This window comes from Artibeus jamaicensis, unplaced genomic scaffold (assembly GCF_021234435.1).
Source record: "Artibeus jamaicensis isolate MK-2021 breed Jamaican fruit bat unplaced genomic scaffold, CSHL_Jam_final contig_793, whole genome shotgun sequence".
Classification (NCBI taxonomy): Eukaryota; Metazoa; Chordata; class Mammalia; order Chiroptera; family Phyllostomidae; genus Artibeus; species Artibeus jamaicensis.
In genome coordinates, this window is record NW_026521975.1 from 4,407,693 (window position 1) to 4,427,728 (window position 20,036).

The following is a 20,036-nucleotide window of genomic DNA, read 5'->3' on the forward strand; positions in this document are numbered from 1 at the left end:
GGAGGGTTAGCAACAGGGGAGTGGGAGGAGGAGAAGGGGGGAGAAGGTACAGAAAATAAGTAGCATAGATAGTAGATAGAAAATAGATAGGGGGGAGGGTAAGAATAGTAGGGGAAATACAGAATCTAAAGAATTTGAGACACGTGTTCATGAACTAAAGGGGGAAATGGTGGGGGAGGGGTATGCAGGGTGGAGGGGAATGGAGGGGGGGAATAGAACAAATGTAATGGCATAATCAATAAAAAAGTTTTAAAAAAAAAGAAAGAAGAAAAGAAAAGAAAAGAAAATTATAGGCCAATATACCAGGCGAACATAGATGTAAAGGTCCTCAGCAAAATATTAGCAAACCAGATGCAGCAATATCTTAAAAAGATCATGCACCATGATCAAGTGGGATGTATTCCTGGAATGCGAGTTAAGTCCAAGGTCTACAAATCACTCAATGATTTGCAACTCAGCAATTGCACTTAATGTGATACACCATGTAAACAAAATGAAGAATAAAAACCAATTTATATCAAAACCCAGTCAAATGGGGTTTTTAATGGGCTTCATCTTAAATGAGTTTTAATCATAGATAAAAACCCATTTGTGATAAAAATTCTCAACAAAATGAGAACAGAGGGATTGTACCTCAGATAATTAAAGCTACATATGATAAACCCACACTAACATACTCAATGGGAAAAAGCTAAGAGTGTTTTTTTAAAGACACATAACAAGGTTATCCACTTTTACCACTTTTATTCAACAGTATTAGAAGTCCTACCACAGAAATCAGACAAGAAAAAAAATAAAACATCCAAATTGCAAGTGAAGAAATAAAACTGTCATTATTTGCAAATGACATGATACTGCATACAGAAAACCCTAAAGAGTCCATTTAAAAACTACTGGAACTGATAAATGTAAACTAGCAGGATACAAAGTTAATATTCAGAAATTGATGGCATTTGAATTGCCATACGAATACCAAACTATCAGAAAGAAAAATTAAGAAAATAATCCCATTTACAATTGTATCAGAAAAATACCTAGAAAATATTTACAAAGTAGGTAAAAGACCTGTATTTGGAAAAGTATAAGACACTGGAGAAAAAACTTGAAGAAGATACAAATAAATGGAAACATATACCATGCTCACGGATAAGAAGAATTAACATCATTAAAATGTCCATACTACCCAATGCAATCTATAGACCCAATGTAATCCCTATCAAAATATCAATGGTAGGCCCTGGCTGGTGTAGCTCAGTGGATTGAGCATGGGCCTGTGAACCAAAGGATGACAATTCCATTCCCAGTCAGGGCACATGCCTGGGTTATGGACAGTTCCCCAGTGGGGGGCACTCGAGAGGCAACCATACATTGCTGTTTCTCTCCCTCTCTCCTTCCCTCCCCTTCTAAAAATAAATAAATAAAAACCTAAAATAAATAAATTAATTAAATTAAAAAAATGTCAATGGTATTTTCACAGGGTTAGGACAAATAACCCTAAAATTTATGTGGCACTACAAAATACCTTGAATACCCACAGCAATCTTGAGGAAGAAAAACAAAGTTGGAGGTATCACACTACTTGATATCAAACTATACTACAAGGCCGTGGTAATCAAAACAGCATGGTATTTGCACAAAAGAAGACATATAGATCAATGGAACAAAATAGAGAGGCCAGAAATAAATCAATGTCTATATTGTCAATTAATATATGGTAAAGGAGGCAAGAATCTACAATAGGAGAATGACATTCTATTCAACAAATGGTCCTGGGAAAATTGGAAAAATACATGCAAAAAAAAAAAAGAAACTACAATCCCTTCTTACACCATATACAAGAATAAATCAAAATGGGTTAAGACTTAAGTGTAAGGCTCAAAACCATAAACTCCTAGAAGAAAACACAGTAAAATCTCTGACATTTCTCTTAGTAATATTTCTTCTGATATACTTCCTCAGACAAGAAAATAAACAAATGGGACTACATCAAACTAAAAAGGTTTTGTAGAGCAAAGGAAACCATCAACAAATTAAAAGACAGCCTACTAAATGGCAGAAGATAATTGCCAATGAAACATCTGGTGGAGGGTTAATATCCAAAATTTATAAAGAACTCATACAACTCACCCTGGCTGCTGTGGCTCAGTGGATTGAGCACTGGCCTGGGAACCAAAGGGTCACCAATTCAATTCCCAGTCAGGGCACATGCCTGGGTTATGGGACAGTTCCCCAGTAGGGGGCACTCGAGAGGACACCACACGTTGATGTTTCTCTCCCTTCTCGTCTCTAAAAATAAGTAAATAAAATCTCAAAAGAAACAAAAGAACTCATACAACTCAACACCAAAAAAATTCAATTAAAATATGGGCAGAGGACCTGAATAGACACATCTCCAAAAAGGACATCCAGATGGCCAATAGACATATGAAAAGATGCTCAATGTCCCTAATCATAAGAGAAATGCAAATTAAAACCATAATAAAATATCATCTCACACCTGTCAGAATGGCTATCATCAATAAATCGACAAACAACCAGTGTTGGCAAGAATGTGGAAATAAGGGAACTCCCGCTGTTGGTAGGATTGTAACCTGGTGCAGCCACTATGGAAAACAGTATGGAGGTTTCTCAAAAAATTAAAAATAGAACTATCTGTGACTCAGCAATCGCACTCCTGGGTATATATTCAAAGAAACCCAAACCACTAATTCAAAAAGATATATGCACATTTATGTTTGTTGTAGTGTTGTTTACAATAGCCAAGATATGGAAGCAACCCTAGTGCCCACCAATAGATGAATGAATAAAGGAGATGTGGTACATAAATCCAATGGAATATTACTTGGCCATAAAAATGAATAAAACCTTACCATTTGCAACAACATGGATGGACCTAGAGGGTATTATGCTAAGTGAATTCAGTCAGACAAATATCACTGATTTCACTTATATGTGAAATCTAAAGAACAAAATAAATGAACCAACAAAACAGAAATAGGCTCATGGATACAAGAACAAACTGAGGGTTGCTAGGTGGGAAAGGTTGGGGGAGTGGGTAAAAAAGGTAAAGGGATTAAAAAGTACAAACTGTTAGTTACAAAATAATCATGGGGATGTAAAGTATAGCATAAATAATATAGTCAATAATATTGTATTAACTATGCATAGTGCCTTGTGTGTACTAGAATTATTGGGAGGATCTCTTTGTAAATTATATAACTGTCTAACCGCTATGCTATTCACCTGAAACTAATAGGAAATAATATTGAATGTCAACTGTAACTGAAAAATACAATTGAAATAAATAAAAAATAAACATACAAGGGACAGCTCCAAGATATATTGTTAATTATAAAGAAATTCATTATAATTTACTTACATATATTTGTACAATTATAAAAATGTTATTCATGTAAATATTAGTGTTTTAAAAAAATCTGATAATGTCAAGTATTGGTAAGTATGTGAGGAAACATGAGCTCTTACTCATTGCTGGTTAAAGTATAAAGTATAAACTGGTATCTTTTGGAAAACAATTTTGCAATACTTGGTAGAGTTTAAACTGGGATTACCTTGTAACCCAGCAATGAGTATACCTTGTATACCCAGGAAATGTATACAACTATGTACACACAGCTGTGTCAGATGTGCATTGTAGCCTTCTTTATAGTAGCAAACACAGTCAAAACTACCTATCTATCCTACAGTAAAGAAGTGGATTAAAAAAAACAACTCTGTGGCTTCCTTATACAATGGAATACAACACAGTTAAAAATGCACTCTGTCTTATAGTAACTCCTTTGTAGATAACTCTCTTCTTTCCTCTTGCTGCTTTTAAGATTCTCTCCTTATCTTTAATCTTGCATAATTTAATTATGATGTGTTTTGGTGTATTCCTCTTTGGGTCCAACTTCTTTGGGACTCTCTGAGCTTCCTGGACTTATACGTCTATTTCCTTTGCCAGACTGAGGAAGTTTTCCTTCATTATTTTTTCAAATAAGTTTACAATTACTTGCTCTTCCTCTTCTCCTTCTGGTACCCCTATGATTTGGATGTTGGAACGTTTGAAGTTATTCCAGAGGTTCCTAAGCCTCTCAAAAGAGACCTTACAGGCAAGAAGTGGCTGGAAAGAAGTATTCCAAGTTATGAAAGGCAAGGACCTACATCCAAGATGACTCTATCCAGCAAAGCTTTCATTTAGAATGGAAGGACTGATAAAGTGCTTCCCAGATAAGGTCAAATTAAAGGATTTCATCATCACCAAACCCTTATTATGTGAAATGTTAAAGGGACTTATCTAAGAAAAAGAAGATCAAGAGTATGAACAGTAGAATGACAACAAACTCACAACTATCAGCAACTGGACCTATAAAAGAAAAACAAACTAAGCAAACAACTGGAATAAGAACAGAATCACAGACATATAGACCACATAGAGGGTTATCATTGGGGAGGGGGTGGGGTGAGAATGGGGAAAAGCTACAGGAAATAAAAAGCATAATTGGTAGGCACAAAACAGACAGGGGGAGTTTAAGAATAGTATAGGAAATGGAGAAGCCAAAGAACTTATATGTACATCCCATGAACATGAACTAAGAGGGGGAATGCTGGAGCTGCCTCTCTCTCTTCTCTCCCCCCACCTCCAGTTTCTACCATGGGCTAATGACAAAGTAAGCACTCAATAAATACATGATGATAGCACTTAGTGTTGAAAGTACTGGGTCTCAAGCCAGGATCTGAAAACTCCCAATGCTCCTTTCATAACACCATGCTCTGTAGTGATACTTAAGCTTATATTTACTTACTATGTGCCGTACAGTTGCCTTCATTTTCCCATTTATCGAGTAGGAACTGCTTTCATATTCATCTTAAGACTGAGGTGACTGAAATCTAGAAAGGCTAAGTAACTTGCTGAAAGTGACAAAGCTTGAAGCAGTAAGGCCTAGATTAGACATGGCCCAAGCTCTCTACCCCCATGACAAATGAAACCTGACTTCCTTTGACTCAAATGCCACAAATATGATTTCAGTCCAGCTGCATGCTCTTGGTCAAGTTGCTTAACTCACCAAACCTCAGTTTCAACGCTCATAAAATGGAGACCATACCTCACAGATGGTTCTAAACCCAAGACAGTGTCTCGCATAATGCCCAGAATGTAGCAGACACTGAGTGAATGGTAGTTATCATTATCAGATATGCTACCTCCTTGACATTTGCTCTTCAAAGTTGGGTATGGCCACCGCATCTCATTTCTTCCACACAGCAAAAGGCCTTGGTCAGATGCATCCCCCAAGCTGGGGGTCAGAGTGCTGCTGGGTGGTGAAGGTGCTATTAGAGAGCCTGGATCAGAGAAAACAAATACGCAGTCCTTCCCCAGGTTCTCCCAAGCTTGGATTTCCTTGTCTGAATGCATGATGATAGGAAGGGGGTTGTGTTACAAAAGGAACTGTTTGTTTGTCATCCCGGCCCACTAATCTAAACATCTCTCACTCTTTAGGAATTATTTTAGGACCAGGAAGCAGCACGCTGTTTATTGAAAGAGTCACAGAAGAGGATGAAGGCTTCTATCACTGCAAAGCCACCAACCAGAGGGGGTCCGTGGAAAGTTCAGCATACCTCACTGTTCAAGGTAAACAGCCGCTTTAGAGAGCAACCAGAAACTGTTCAGACATCTATTTCCCTGTTTGTTTAACTTTTCACCTCCCAGTCTCCTGTTGCCCCTCCCGTCTGTGCCTTTCCCTGACCTCCTGCCCTTCCCCCATCCCTCTGGGAAGAGCCCGTCTGGCTCCACTTGGCAAGACAGAAGGTGAAGACACCAGCCGGCCTAGAGAGCCCCCATCTGAACAGTCTCCATGAGGGGAGCAGCTCCCAGAAGAAAACCAGCTGCTGCCAGTGTGATGACATTGACCCACAGAGAATGACTGAGTAGCCACACCTGTGAGAAAGAGATCCAAAAAGGAAGATGGTTGTAGCTGGGGAAAGAAACACAACACACTGAAAATTGTTCACATTTTTCCCATTTCTAATTTCCATGAGTTAGACATACCTTCCAAATTTTTCACAAGATGGTTTTTAACATGAAGTAGGTGGCAAAATATTATCAGAGAGAAGCAACACAATAAACAGACCACCTTTAAAAAAATATTCCAAGTGCTTCTTCTTTGTGGGCTTCAGATAGTTTGTTGAGCAGCAAAATCCAAAGGGGCCTCATCCCACCCGGGGCTGTTGCCATGTGGCTTCCATTCAGAAAATAGTTTAGACCTCAGTTTTAATTTTCCAGTGCCAAGAATCACCCAAAACATAACAGTTAGATCACCATAAAATATTAAATTGGCAGCTCTTAGATGTCAGTATCTAGGGCACATTGAAGTTGTATATGAAAAGACAGAATTTTTTCAGTAGCCTATTTCCAAATACTCCCTAGTAGACTTAGGACTATGTAAGGAGAAGGCAATATGCACCCGTTCCTCTGCCCGGGAAATTTCCAGTGCTTCAAGGTGGTAACTCTGAGAATTCAGACTCCTTTAAAAGAGAACAGCATCCCCACACTTTCACAAGGAAATGGTTTTAGAGGGTCTCCTAACAGATCTGAAAGTACTCTCCCACAAATTTAGGCTTTCAGAAGAAGCTGAGGTAGCATTCCCAAATACTTTTAGTGATGGTCCTATTTGTTTCCCAGATAACCATTGTTTGAAAGTATTGTTCCAACTTTTCTGCCTATATAGGGAGAAAATGGTTTATTAAGTGTGAATCTCTCTTTAATGCCTCCTTCTTCAAAGAACTGTTAATTTATCTCTTAACAAGGACCCCAGATGTGACTCTCAGAGAGGAGTTGCATTGGGCAGAGAGGGACCTGCACCTGAGAGAGGGGTAGCAAGGAAGACTCCTAATGCTCAGTCCAGAAGGCATTTTCCCCCGTATCCTCACAACAACCCTGCAAGATATTTGGAGCAGTTCTTATAAACCCATACAGGAATGACGTGGTTAACTTAATCCTATAGCCAGGAATGGTGAATGGGCTGTGACTCACTCCAACCCACCACATAGCTGCTGTCCCTTCCCAGGTATCTGTACCCACTTCTGTCTGAATGTGGGTAAAAAATGGCCATGAACACAGCCTACAAAGTTTTTTGTACAGGCCCCTCCCTGTTTCACGGACATCTTCCTTACCCTCCAGGATGGTTATGTGCATTCTACCTGGTAACGTCCTCCGGGATGAGCAGCTGAGTGAGATGTTCTCTGCTCATTCTCTTCTCTGCTCTCCCACACCATGGTTCCTAGGTCTTTAGTCAGACTCATTTTATTCTGCATTCTGTGATTATTTAATTATTGATATGCTTTTCTTTCCTACTGAATAATGAACTGTGTCTCACATATTGTTGTATCCCATACCCATATCCAGCACTCAGCAAGAGACTAGTATTTATTCAGTCCAAAGAAGTATTATCGTATTATCTCCAGTCTACAGATAGGAAGACGGAGACTCAAAGAGGTTAAGTTACTTTCCCAAAGCTGCACAAAGAATAGGTAGTGAGGCTAAGACTTGAGCTCACGTCTTTGGAAACTCTCAGTTTCCATCCTTCCTCTATTCTTCTCATTCCTGAGGTGTCTTGGAAATTGTCTGCAGGGCCTTAGCATAAAACTGAGTTTTTAGACTCAGTTACCCTATTATTTTGTCTTCTTTCTACCTGCTCTTAGATTTCCTGCACTGATTCCTTTTCACACTAGTGTTATGCTTTCCTGAAAAGTCAGACAGGCATAACTGCTGTCACTGGTAAGTCCTGACAGTTTCTATCAGCCCATATCATTTTAACTTGAGAAAAGGGGGGATAATCGTCACTTGAATTGCCCACATCAGCTGCCATTGCAGATATTCTGATCCCCTATCATCTCTTGACATCATCTCTTAGCTTCCCAAACAGCCTATCTACCCCTCTTACCCTCAACGCACTCCCACATCTAGAGTGATCATTTTGAATGAGTAGTCTATGACGTTACTTCCCTGCTTCAAAACTTGCAGGTGTTCCCAAACACCTGTTCCCCTCATCCAGGCACACAGGTCCTCCATAGTCTCCTCTCCATCCTCATCCGATATCCCTCCCACACTCAGCACTGCAGCTGGACTACACTACTTGTGATTCAGCACGCACACTGTGCTCCTTCTAGTCTTCTGCCTTTACACGCCATTTTTCTTTTGTCTGAGAGGCTTCCTTCCCATCTTCCCCCTGCCCCAGACAATCCCACTCACCCTTCAAAATTCACTTTCTCTACACCTGACTACCCACTGCACCATCCTTTGCCCTTCCATGCTCCCATGGCACTTGACATGCATGTTTAATGCAATGCTTATCATTGACTATTATTCACTTTGCTATCCCAGAGCACTTGATAAATATTTGTTGGATTTACCTATTTAGAAAACCACCACTGAATATCTAAAGAAAAGAAATACACCAATATATTGTTTAGGGCAATAGAGACAAGCCAAATTCAGTTTGTTGTTAACTCAACACATTCATTTGCCCAGGATTATGCAGGATGTGGAAGTATAAGCAATGATCAACTAACTTCAATGGTCTTTGAAGACCTAGTTGGAAGGAGAGTAAGATGCATGTGAAACAATTAGAACCAGTTCAATAAACACTTTGATTCCTTCTTAAAGGTAAAGTAGAAATACTAGTCTGTATGAAACAGACTACCTAATGTTGGTAATAAGGGCTCAAGATGTTCATAGAGGCAAAAAAGGGCATGGTGACTTGATCTGTTAGGCGGCCTTGTAGGATCTTGGATCGGCAAGGTGAATGAGTCAGGAGGAAGGCAGCAAGCTATGAAGCAACTTTGGACTTTCTACATTGATATCTTCTTTGGTAATTATAGAGTCTAAATAATTCTAAACATTCGCATTGAACTTCATGAGGAATCTGTGTTTTTGATCCATGACCTTTTTTCCCTCATGCGCATCAACTCCTACGGTCAACTCGGAGAAATGATGAAGTTTGCAGCACAGCCATGGATGCTCCATACGCCCTTCCTTTTACTGGCTGCTGCCCAGCTACCATGTTTTCAGTTCTCGTATCTGCTTTTCATAGTGTTTCTGCCTTCTCACTTGCTCTCTTTTGTAATTTTTTTAAACTTTGAGAGCGATGGCTATATCCAAACTCTCTGTTCAACTGTTGCAGTTAGCTGAGAAGACAGTTGACCTGCTCTGCAATCATCTCTCCCGAGACATTACATCCATCTACAACAGAAGCATAAATGAGTGGTACTATAGTCCTAATACGACAATGATACAACAGTACAAGGAAATAAGAATGTTTTCTCTAAAAATGAGACAACTTAAGCTGATTGTTTTCTTCAAATATTTAAGGAGCTTTCAGACTGAGAAGACATTTAACTTGTTCTTTGACACAGAGAAGGAGAAACCAAGGAGGGAGATGGTGGTGAAGTTTCAAGGAGGCAGATTTCAGCTCCATTTAAGGATAACTATCATTTTCAGTAGGAAAACTTTTTAAAAGTTGATAGTATATGATTCTTATGAGTTAGATGCCATCTTAAATTAAAATACTTTGGGTTCACGGAATAAAAATTTAATCTTTGGACACTGTTCAGAACAATAGAATGCAGTACCTGCTTACTAACTTTATCACTGAAATTAGATTCCTGCCCTAGAGCTTAAAGCACTATTTTCCTCACATCAGTGGCTGCAAAACGTTCCCTGGCTTTAGACTAATTTCCTAATATATGCAAATTGACACTTCCCACTGACCTGTCTTGTCAGGTTGAGTTTAGGAAATGAAACCAGGAGAATAGGTTGTGTCTGTGGTTATGTTTAACAGATTTAAAGAGGTTCGTGAAGTAGCCAGGAAGGAAACTGTCTGCTCTTTTTATTTCCTTTGAAACATGATTCTTATACTCAGAGATAAAACAATGTGTTATTTTTGTATCTGAAAAGGATGAGTGGACTGTGGAGTCCAAGGAGCTTCTTTAAATAATCACGACTCTTGTTTGGCTTGGACCGCACACCAGGACAAGAGTGAACGAGAGAGCACACATGGGGCGCTCACAGGGGAGGTTCTGATGTTAAAAACAACAACAGCAAAACTGTTACTAACCAAAACAATTTCTGAACTTAACACGGCATTAAATAGCCGATGGAGCTAAATGGACTGTTGCGATGAGAGTGTGGACCATTTGCATCCAAGGACTTAAGATAAAATTCTATTTTATAATTATTATGGGAAGTAATAATCACAATATGTATAGATGCATTCCTGTAACAGATTTAGACCTTGCTATTGCAATACTATTTCAATAGCATTTATAATTAGATGGGAGAAAACAACTTGAAGAACTAGTCTTTTAAACATTTTTTGAGGGCGACTGATGGATACAAAAGGGTGACTACCTCAGGGCCCAGCAGGTCTCCCTGCTTGAAACGGCATTAAAGGGGTGATTTATAAATTGTGTGCCACAGTGACTACACATCAACACATTTCAGAAAAGGACTCCTACGGGAGAAAGTACACACTATGTTCTTTCGTAAAATTCCAAGAGTAAAGAATAGAAAAAAATCAAAACAAAACTCTTTAATCTCACCCCGGCCAGCTTTCAGTTTTCATTTCTCCTCCAATTCCTGACTGTCCTCTGCTTCAGCCCCTTTCTTTCTGAATTGTGCCCCCGAATCCACCCCCATGGCTCTCCTGGCACTAGGAAGGATGTGATAAACTAATCTGGGCGATGATGTTGGTGACTGATATTACTCCTCTCATGGGTGTTGGCAATTCAAAAGGGTTTCCCAAGGAGAGGCTAGTGCTTAAAGCAGAGAAGCTGAATTGGCTGCCCACTATTTTACACAGGAGGGCCAGGGGACAGGATAGGGCTGCCTTTGGGCACAAATCCTCAATGACATAAAGCTGGACTTGAACAAGAATGCAAAAAGTGGCGATGGAATTAATTCAGTTATAATATGTTATGTTTATGGAATGTGTAGTGCACTTTTTAAAGCACATAACATGCATTAGCCTCTTTAACTTTTGCAGAAATCCAATGAGGATTTTTTCCATTTACAAGTGAGACTCTGAGGCTCAGAGGGGTTTAGAACTTTGTCTAGAGTTCCTCAGCTGGGGAGTGGCAGAGCTGAGAGCTGGATCCATGTTTAACCTTTCTGTACTATTGCTTCTCAGCCCTAAGGCAGGAGAGCCCAGTCCGGGGGAGGACCCACTCCACAGCGAGGGAGGTGTGTCTCTCTCATGAGCTGTGTAACCCCCTGGACCAGTTACTTACCATATTTTTTTGGACCATAAGATGCACCTAGGTTTTAGAGGAGGAAAATAGGGAAAAATTGAAGTAAAAAATGTGGTGAAATATTTAACAACATAAATAACATAATATTTCACCAAGGCAAATATAAACAGAACTCAACGGGAGCATTAACAACCATTATTCCTCCCAAGTTTGGGGGTGAGAGGGAGGAAAAAAAGTGCATCTTATAGTCTGAAAAATACAATACCTTCCTGGTGCTTCAGTATGCTCATCTACAAAATGTATGTTAGCAATGGTACTCCAGCTTACAGGGTTGTGGTAAGGATGAGCACATTTAAAACACTATCTGGCATACAATAGAAGCTTTTGAAATATTAATTAACATTTTTAATATGATACCCAAATCCCATTTCAATAAAACCTTTATACTATAGTTTTTCCAGACTTAACCAGTGAGTCACCAAAATGGTGTTCCAAACCACAAAATTCCTATTTGACCTAAGGATTTAACTTGCTTCAATAAAAGTGTGATATAGAACCGATGGCACATAAGAGCAATTTTAAATATTGCTCTTTACTTAAAATTACTCTTGAGCCCTGGCTGCTGTGGCTCAGTGGATTGAGCACTGGCCTGCGAACGAAAGGGTTGCTGGTTTGATTCCCAGTGAGGGCACATGCCTGGGTTGCAGGTCAAGTCCCCAGTAGGGGGTGCATGAGAAGCAACCACACATTGCTGTTCCTCTCCCTCTCTTAACTCTCCCCCCTTCTGCTCTAAAACAAATAAATAAAAGCTTTTTTAAAAAATAAAAATAAATAAAATTACTCTTGAAAATGTACTTCAAATTTAATCCTAATACAGTATCTCCATACATACTTCTCCTTAATAGCGGTTCCAAATTGGTGTACATAGATTCCTATAAAGCTTCAAAAAAAGTATGAAGGCCAATTTTAATATTCTAATAAGCCTTAGAAAAATTACACCAACCCAGGACCACATATCATACAGGCCTGATGTCGCTGAGAGCCTAAGCAAACTCCTCCTCGTCACTGTTAAATCCCACCCACGCTTCCGCTGGCCTCCTTCCCCTGCCACGTGCAGCTGGGCCATTTCATGTGCTGAACGCATCAGCTGTCACCAGCAAGTTGAAGCTGGCGCTAGTCAGGCTAGTGTGTGGATGCTTGACCTCTGAGCAAACATCCAAGAGCTGTATAGGAAGAGATGTTGCTGATCTTAGCCAGTCTACCTAGCCTAAGGTCATCCTGATGGTTACTTTCCAAATAAAGACAGAGACTGAGCTATCCAATGAGAAAGAGTGTACATATTACATCTTATAAAATTCTTATTTTAGTGTTCAGTAAGCAGGAATAGATGAAATAGATCTTTCCCTTTTAATAAATGTTCTTCTTGAAGACGTTTTTAATGAGTTGATTCTTTAAATGTGTAAGTGCACACAAACACATGCGGAATTTCGTCTGAGTAAGGACTATGGAATTACTCTGGGGGTCAGCGTCCTGCCCCGTGGAATGCAGCAGGAACGTTCCCACAATGGGAGGGAACCTCTCTCAGGGCACTGCATGCAGGAGGCTTCTGCAGAGGTTTTAAGCAGACAGGCCAAGACTCAAGATGCTATCTGCCTCTCCAAAGGCCAAAGGTCATTGTGCCCTCAGCAGGTCCCAATCAGATTCCACAAAACTTACTTGCATCCTACGCAAAGAAGTGTGTGTGCATTTCTCTGCGTGTGTGTGCATGTGTGTACAGCAAAGCGGCATCAGACCTCTCACTGTTGGGGCTGAAATTCAAACTTATATTAACTTGAGCTTCCCATATCCCCATGGAAAGAAAAATACTGAGAAAAAAGGTGATCATACTTTGAAAGTACTTTGAGGAGGCCGTTCTCAATCAATCTCATGAAGCTCAGGAAAACTTAACCCGAAGCTGACTAGGCAGCAAAGGGAGCCAAATTCATTTATTCACTTAACCAATATTTGCAAGATGCCTGCTGCTTGCCAGGAACTCAATTCTTAATACTGAGAGGTAGCAGTGAACTAGAGGACCACGCTCCTACAGTCTGCTTCTGCTGCTTCACCCTGAACTCTGAACATAGTCATCAGTTCAGATATGAGTGCCAGACTGTGAGCTCCAGACTATGCCCTTTCATTTACCACTGTATACCAGCACCCAGAACAGAACCTGGAATATAGGTCACCTTCCTATATTTACTGGATTAACACAGGTGGATAAGAATTTGACCCTGGATGCTTTGAAAGCTTCATGAAACTCTTTGGAGACAAAGCAAAACATTATATATCCACTAGTTCACCCAGTCCGATGAGTGGGGATATAAAGATGAATAAGATGAGGCCTCAGCTTCTGGGAAGCTTACAGTCTGGTAGAGAAACAGCAAAGGCCAAAGGATAGCAGCACGGAAGGGCTGGCATATTTTTAAAAACTACAAGTATTTTGATGAGATTAGAGCAAGTGGAAGGATAGCAAGTGATGAAGCTGAAGTGATAGAATAGGTTGGGCATATAGGAGTGAAAGGTTTTTTTTATCCTGACAGTGATGCAGGGCAGGGTAGGCAAAGATGGAATTTAGATAGAGGAGTAACAGGATTAAATTGGTGATTTGGGAAGATCACCCTAGCTACAGAGTGGAGGAGAGACTGGGGGGAGTCAAGTCATTAAGAAGCTGATGAAGGTGTCCAGGTAAGAGCCCATGAAGCCTTGATTTAGTCAGTGATTGTGAGGAAGAACAGGAGGTGATAACTTCATGAGCCGAACCTTGTGATGGACTGGATGGAGAGAAAATGTCAGTTTCCCCTGCAGACTAAAGGATACACTGCAGGGACCACGGCCTACAGAGAGCAGATGTCCTCGGCGGCTGAATGTCTAAGAGGGAAGAAGGAATACTAGCTTGTGTATTTGCCATTATGCAGGGCAGAGAACCTTCACACAGATCTCAGATCGCCTGTGGTCTGGTCCTGTCCTAGGTCTTACCTTATCCTGCCATCCGTCCTCATCATTTCTGAATTCTGGGTCCTAACTCAGACCGTTCCCTCTGCCTTGTAATGCCCTCTCCTGTCTGGATCTCCTTAGATCAAGTTCGTTTCAGATGTCACCTCTTCCAAACAGTGTTAGATTCCCTCAACCTCAGATACTCTTTCTATCTAATTCCTTTGCATTTGCCTTAAGTCTCTGGGTTCATTTTGTGAGAGAGTGCTTTGAAAGGGATGGCTTACCCTTCTTTATCATCCTGTGTCCTCCAGCCTGGAACCTTGTTGGCCTGAAACAAAGAGCCAATAAGAGGACATACTCATCTAGGAAATGGGGATGTTACTGCCACCTACTCCACAGGGTGATGGGAGGGTGTGGCTCAATAAATGCTACCATCTACACCATCATTTCTAAAAAGAGTACGTTTCACTTAGCCTTGGCTTAACTTTATACTAAGCCTCTGTCTCCTTTTAATGCAGTTGAAGGATACAGGTACTACTTTAGAAATTCTTGGGAAATTGTCCACTGGCGGCAATAAGGAGGGAACCACTATTCTGGCCCCTGGGCCTTCCTTTACAAATCCCAGAGTTCCTTCTCTGGAGGCTTCTGGTGAATAGCTCGGGTCTTTTCTTTTGTGGTCATGAGGGAGCAATGCTCAGCTTTTTATCTCTGTGACTCTGGGAAATGAGGTGATGGGGAAGAATCGCACTCAGGCAGTCACTTCCTCTCACCTCAGGCCCTGCAGGCGGACTCCGGGGAAGGTCAGAGACAGCCCCAGCCGTGGGCGGGGGAGGTGAGCAAGCCGGCCCGGGTCTTCCTAAAGCAGTGAGTGGGTCACTGGGATAGGCCTTGAGCTTTCGTTTTATTTTTAAAACTACTTTGAAGAATTTTGTGAGTCCCGGGGGAACTCTTTTATATAATATTTTTTCTTTTTCTTTAGAATTTCCTCTACAGCCCATTAGGGAGATTTAACATAACCCAGATTTAGCACTTTAATGGGCTTTTGTTCCTGCCATAATTTTCCCTCATTTTTAATTTCTCCTCTGATTTTTAATTAGCTATTTTGGGGATTATGAAGTTTATGATTTCAATAGCTACACTTCTGGAAACACTTTGAATTGATTTGTGAGTTTATTATGATAATATCATTCATGGACCCTGGCCCGAATCAGAAAGAGAAGATCTATCCCAGACACTAATTCTTGCACCAGCAGACTGTGTCCACCATGATGGACCTTTCAGGGGCAATGGAACTCTTTTATAAAGTCACGAAGGCTCTGTGCTCGAGAGTTGGTGTTTAGCACCATGTGGGTGTTTTTGTCTTTCCAGGAACCTCGGACAAGTCAAATCTGGAGCTAATCACTCTGACGTGCACCTGTGTGGCTGCAACCCTCTTCTGGCTCCTACTAACTCTCTTTATCCGAAAACTGAAGAGGGTAAGGACATTCAGATAAGTTCTGTGCTCCTTTTTACATGATATTCTAAAACGCTCACCTGATGTCTGGGACAGGCACTGAATAAAGGTTAGACCCTTTTCTTCCCTTTACCTCCGAGCTGGCGAACACTGGAAAATGAATCACAAAAAGGTCTTCCAACCATGAAGTGGGGTATTCAAAAGGAAATGCTAGAGCAATGGACAGGTGAATATTTCCTAGGGACAGGAAGGATATTTTTGATACAAAAATATGTAGTAAAGTATTTAAGTTAAATTTAGCATAAGACCTATGAAGCCTTAATTTTTTTAACCTTATTCCCTGCTGAGAAACAAAAAAAAAGAAAACTAAACTAAGACACCACTCTGACTTGTCCCTCATAGCACAGAAACACAGAGATGTGCACTGCTGTGATAAAATTCCATTCTTTGGAGTGTGAGGTTCAGTTTGGAATTCAAGACATCAGATTTCTATAATTTGGCCTATAGCACGACTTGAGAGCTCCTCTGAAGTTCAGTGGGGAAGAGTCAATGCTAATTCTCTCACTGATGCCTCAAATATTAACTGTGAGCCTGCTCTCTGCAGAGTGCCAGGCCCCGTGAAGCTCTCTGATGACAATGGAGAGAAAATGCTACAGTGTACAGTCTGGGGCTTTAATCAAGTACACAGACAAATGCAAAGTGTAACCACAGGAGGTTGACTAGAAGATATCCTGGGGTGGAGGGGAGGGGCGGTGGTCAGGTAAAGAAGGAGGGAAAGTGTTACAGAGAGGAGTGTGCATGAAGCAGGGGCAGGGCAGAGGGGCGCCATGACAGTGAGTGGCTGACAGGAGGCCAGTGTGGTCACAGTGGTGGAAACAAGGCATGAAGTGTGTGGCAAAGAGAGGCTTCTTGTGTGGCAAGAGAAGCCATGCTTGATCAGGCAGGGCTTTAGGCTATAGGAAGGAATCTAGTCTGTATTCTAGAAGATAATAGGAAGCCTAGGAGTTGGGAGGAAGGTTGTGAAGCAAAGGTACGTAATTCTAAGTGTGAGAAATTTGTGTCGGCAGTAATGACTTTGGCTGCTGTGAGGTGAATGGACCAGAGGGGCGAGAGCGAATCGAGAGGCACCTAGTGGAAAACTTTACATCTGAGTAGCAGATGGTGGCAGCTTGGTCTAAATGATTAGAGCTGGGAGATATTTAGGAGGTAAAATTAAGAAAACCTAAAGAATGTCAAAGAGGCCTACTCAATGTCTAAAAATTTATCAGCCCTTATTAATGTACCAAGCCTGTGGGAAGCTTTTTATGTAGTATCTCAGTTAATCATTCAAATAATGCAGAGGTAAAGATATTATTATTACTACTTTGTAGTGAGGGACACAGAGGCTCCGGGAATCAAAGCAACTTCTCCGAAGTCACACCGCTAATTAGAATTGGAGCTGAGTATCGAGGCCTAGTTGTTTGACCTTAGACTGGATATTCAGAACTTTACAGTGTCAGTATGAGAAGCAAGGCCAGCAGCCATCTTCTACGTCGAATACGTAACATTAGGCTTTTGCTACGTGGAGTGACTGGTTTTGAGACAGGACAATTCAGAACACTACTTTAGAAGGAAACTGGTCAAACAATAGCATTTGAAAGGGGAGATACACCATATAGGGGAAGATATCTAACAAAAAAATCTTGCCAAATCTGTAGAGGAGGTACAAAGACTATAGGAGTTCAAAGTAGGAGAGCAGGAGAAAAAACTTCAGAGAAAGCAGTTTAGAGACAGACTTTGAAGGCTGTCGCTGGAAGGAAAGAAGCAGAAACACAGCCCTCCTTCTCCCCAGTCCCCAGGTTAGGGAGGGAGTCTGGTGGCTGCCTATAGGAGCAGAGGGAAATAAAACTGGAGAGGCAACCTGGGACTAAACTGAATGGGTCTCTTATATTTCTAAAACTCTATGTCATTTTGGTGTCAATAAGAAAGGGTAAGAACAAGTGCTGGAATGCCTATTAAAATCTGACAAGCGATTGGTTGTGGGAGGCAAAGAAGAAAAAGGCATCAAAAACGATCTCCAGGTGGTTTCTCTAAGCACAAGGTAAATTCATCACTGATAAAGACTACTTTATCTTTTCATCCCCACCCTGTAGGAGCCAGTGTTATAATTATAATCCAACATTTATTGATGCTTAACAGCTTTACATGGATTATTTCATTTGATATTCACAACAACCCTATGAGATAAGCACCATCTTTATCACTACTTTAAAGATAAGGTGCTGGGCTTAGAAAGGTTAAGCAATTTGCCCCGTGTTCTGTGCTGGTCAGAAGTTGAGCTGTGATTCAAACCCGGGCAGCCAGCCTCAAGGCCTGGGCACTGACAAGCTGAGATGAGCAATTTTCATGCCAAGCACCTAGCGTTTGTTCAGTGTTAATGGCAATTAAAAGAGTAAATATGTGACAACTGAGATTCTACTACCAACTCTCCTCAAAGCCCTGACTTTTTTTTTGGCGTTTCCTCTCATCTGCCTTATTGAGATACACGGTAAAATTCCAAAGGTGCCACATGTGGAGATTGTCTTCCATTGCCTGCTCTCTGGCCCTGTCCACACCACTGCCAACCTCCCCTCGCATCCTGCAGAGTCCCAGATGTCCTTGCCAGGCTCGGCAACCCTCTGCTCTCAGGAGACTGGAGACTGCCTCTCAGGGCCCCGGCTATATTGGACATTGAGAAGTTCCGTCACCCCCATGCCCTGGCCCAGGGGCTTAAACTCCTCTCCCAGCTTGCAGACGTGCACTGTGTCTGACAGGCTGGGCCCTTGCAGTCAAACCCTTGTGGCAAATGTAGTTTGTGACAAACGTGCTCCAGATCTTTCTCTGTTTATCCATTCTTTGTGGAGGCCGGGCAAATCTTTCTGCCTTGAGCTATTTGTCACACATCTTAGTGATAATTTTTGTGAGAAAGAGACTGATTGCAAGTGATGGATGAGGTGAGCTGTGACAGCCCAGAACAGGGTGAGTAAGGACTGAAGAATGTGGGCGGGAGGGAAATGGTGTGTATGGAGAGGTTGTCTTCCCTACCAAACTCCCATCTCTTGAGAGAGAGAGACCCTGAAAGGAAGGGCCCTGAAACTCATTTAAATGGAGTTTAGATAACTCTGGAAAGAGTTATCAAAACCCACCTTATATGGGCAATCATACTTCCTTTTGGCACTGCCCACAGAAATGCAGTCAATTCTACAATTCACTAAAAGGAAATACACACCCATGGATATGAATCTAAGACACTGAATGTAAAACCAGTTATTTATGATCTGAAATAAAGGGTGTTTTCTGGGCTTGATTTGCATTACCAAGATAGAACAAGTGAGTGAAGCCAGATGTCCACCTTGGTCACTTGACGTCCTACCAATGGTCAAAGGAACTTGGATGAATGTTGATGTGTATAAGTTTTGCTCCTTGGTATTTGAAATAATCAATTCCAATTTCTTACTGACGCTAAATCTTAGTCTAATCTTACTAATGGACCTTACAGTCTTTACAGGCAGCTACAGTAACCAAGGGCCAGGCCTTATGAGTATATTTATAAACACTTCATTTGAAATCTGCCCCTAGACTGTCCCAGGAAAGGACCCTGGGCTTACTTTGCCACCTTTGGCCTTTCTTGCAAGTGTAGAGAAGCCACAATCATGAACCCCACTGTCAGCCCAGCTGTGATGTGTGTGTGTGTGTGTGTGTGTGTGTGTGTGTGTGTGTGTATTCCTGCTTACACAGAATGGCCATGGAAAGTCACTTTTAGTCATTGTTTGGAATGATTTTATAACATGCTTTGCACTTATTAGAGGACTATGTTAACCATATGCTAATTATTTGAGAACAAGCAATAAGACTGCTAGAGAAGCTGAGTGCATTCTGTCTGAGATGGTGCTGCAGAAATACAGGGTGGGGCAGTGAGGGCTGTTTAATGGACATCACCTGCTCAGGTGTGACGTGCATATGTACGCCAAGGGGTACTTTCTGTACCCGACCATGTGCTTTTAACATAATGAGCCAAAATAGCAACAGATATTGCCAAGGATTGTTTTAAATTGGATATCAGGGGATTTCAAAGTTGTTTCCTTGTTGATGACCTTGAGATCTTTTCATTTTTCAGTCTTCTTCTGAAATAAAGACGGACTACCTGTCAATTATAATGGACCCAGACGAAGTTCCCCTGGATGAGCAGTGTGAGCGGCTCCCGTATGATGCCAGCAAGTGGGAGTTTGCCCGGGAGAGACTTAAACTGGGTAATATATTTGTTCAACAGTTTCCTAAACCCACCCTGAGCACCTACGACATGCAAAAGGCTGCGTTGAGGGACGCAAAAGTAGACTAGACTTGGGAT

The 20,036-nt window shown here is 41.2% G+C and overlaps 1 protein-coding gene across 1 annotated transcript in view; it reads left to right on the top strand.

Annotated features, from left to right (window-relative positions):
* Positions 1 to 20,036, top strand: part of FLT1 (fms related receptor tyrosine kinase 1) — a 188,198-nt gene that overhangs the window by 127,979 nt on the left and 40,183 nt on the right. Inside the window, exons 15-17 of the mRNA XM_037166857.2 lie at positions 5,498 to 5,629; positions 15,586 to 15,692; positions 19,806 to 19,938. Coding sequence (XP_037022752.2) covers positions 5,498 to 5,629; positions 15,586 to 15,692; positions 19,806 to 19,938 — 372 coding nt within the window. The remainder of the gene's footprint in view (positions 1 to 5,497; positions 5,630 to 15,585; positions 15,693 to 19,805; positions 19,939 to 20,036) is intronic.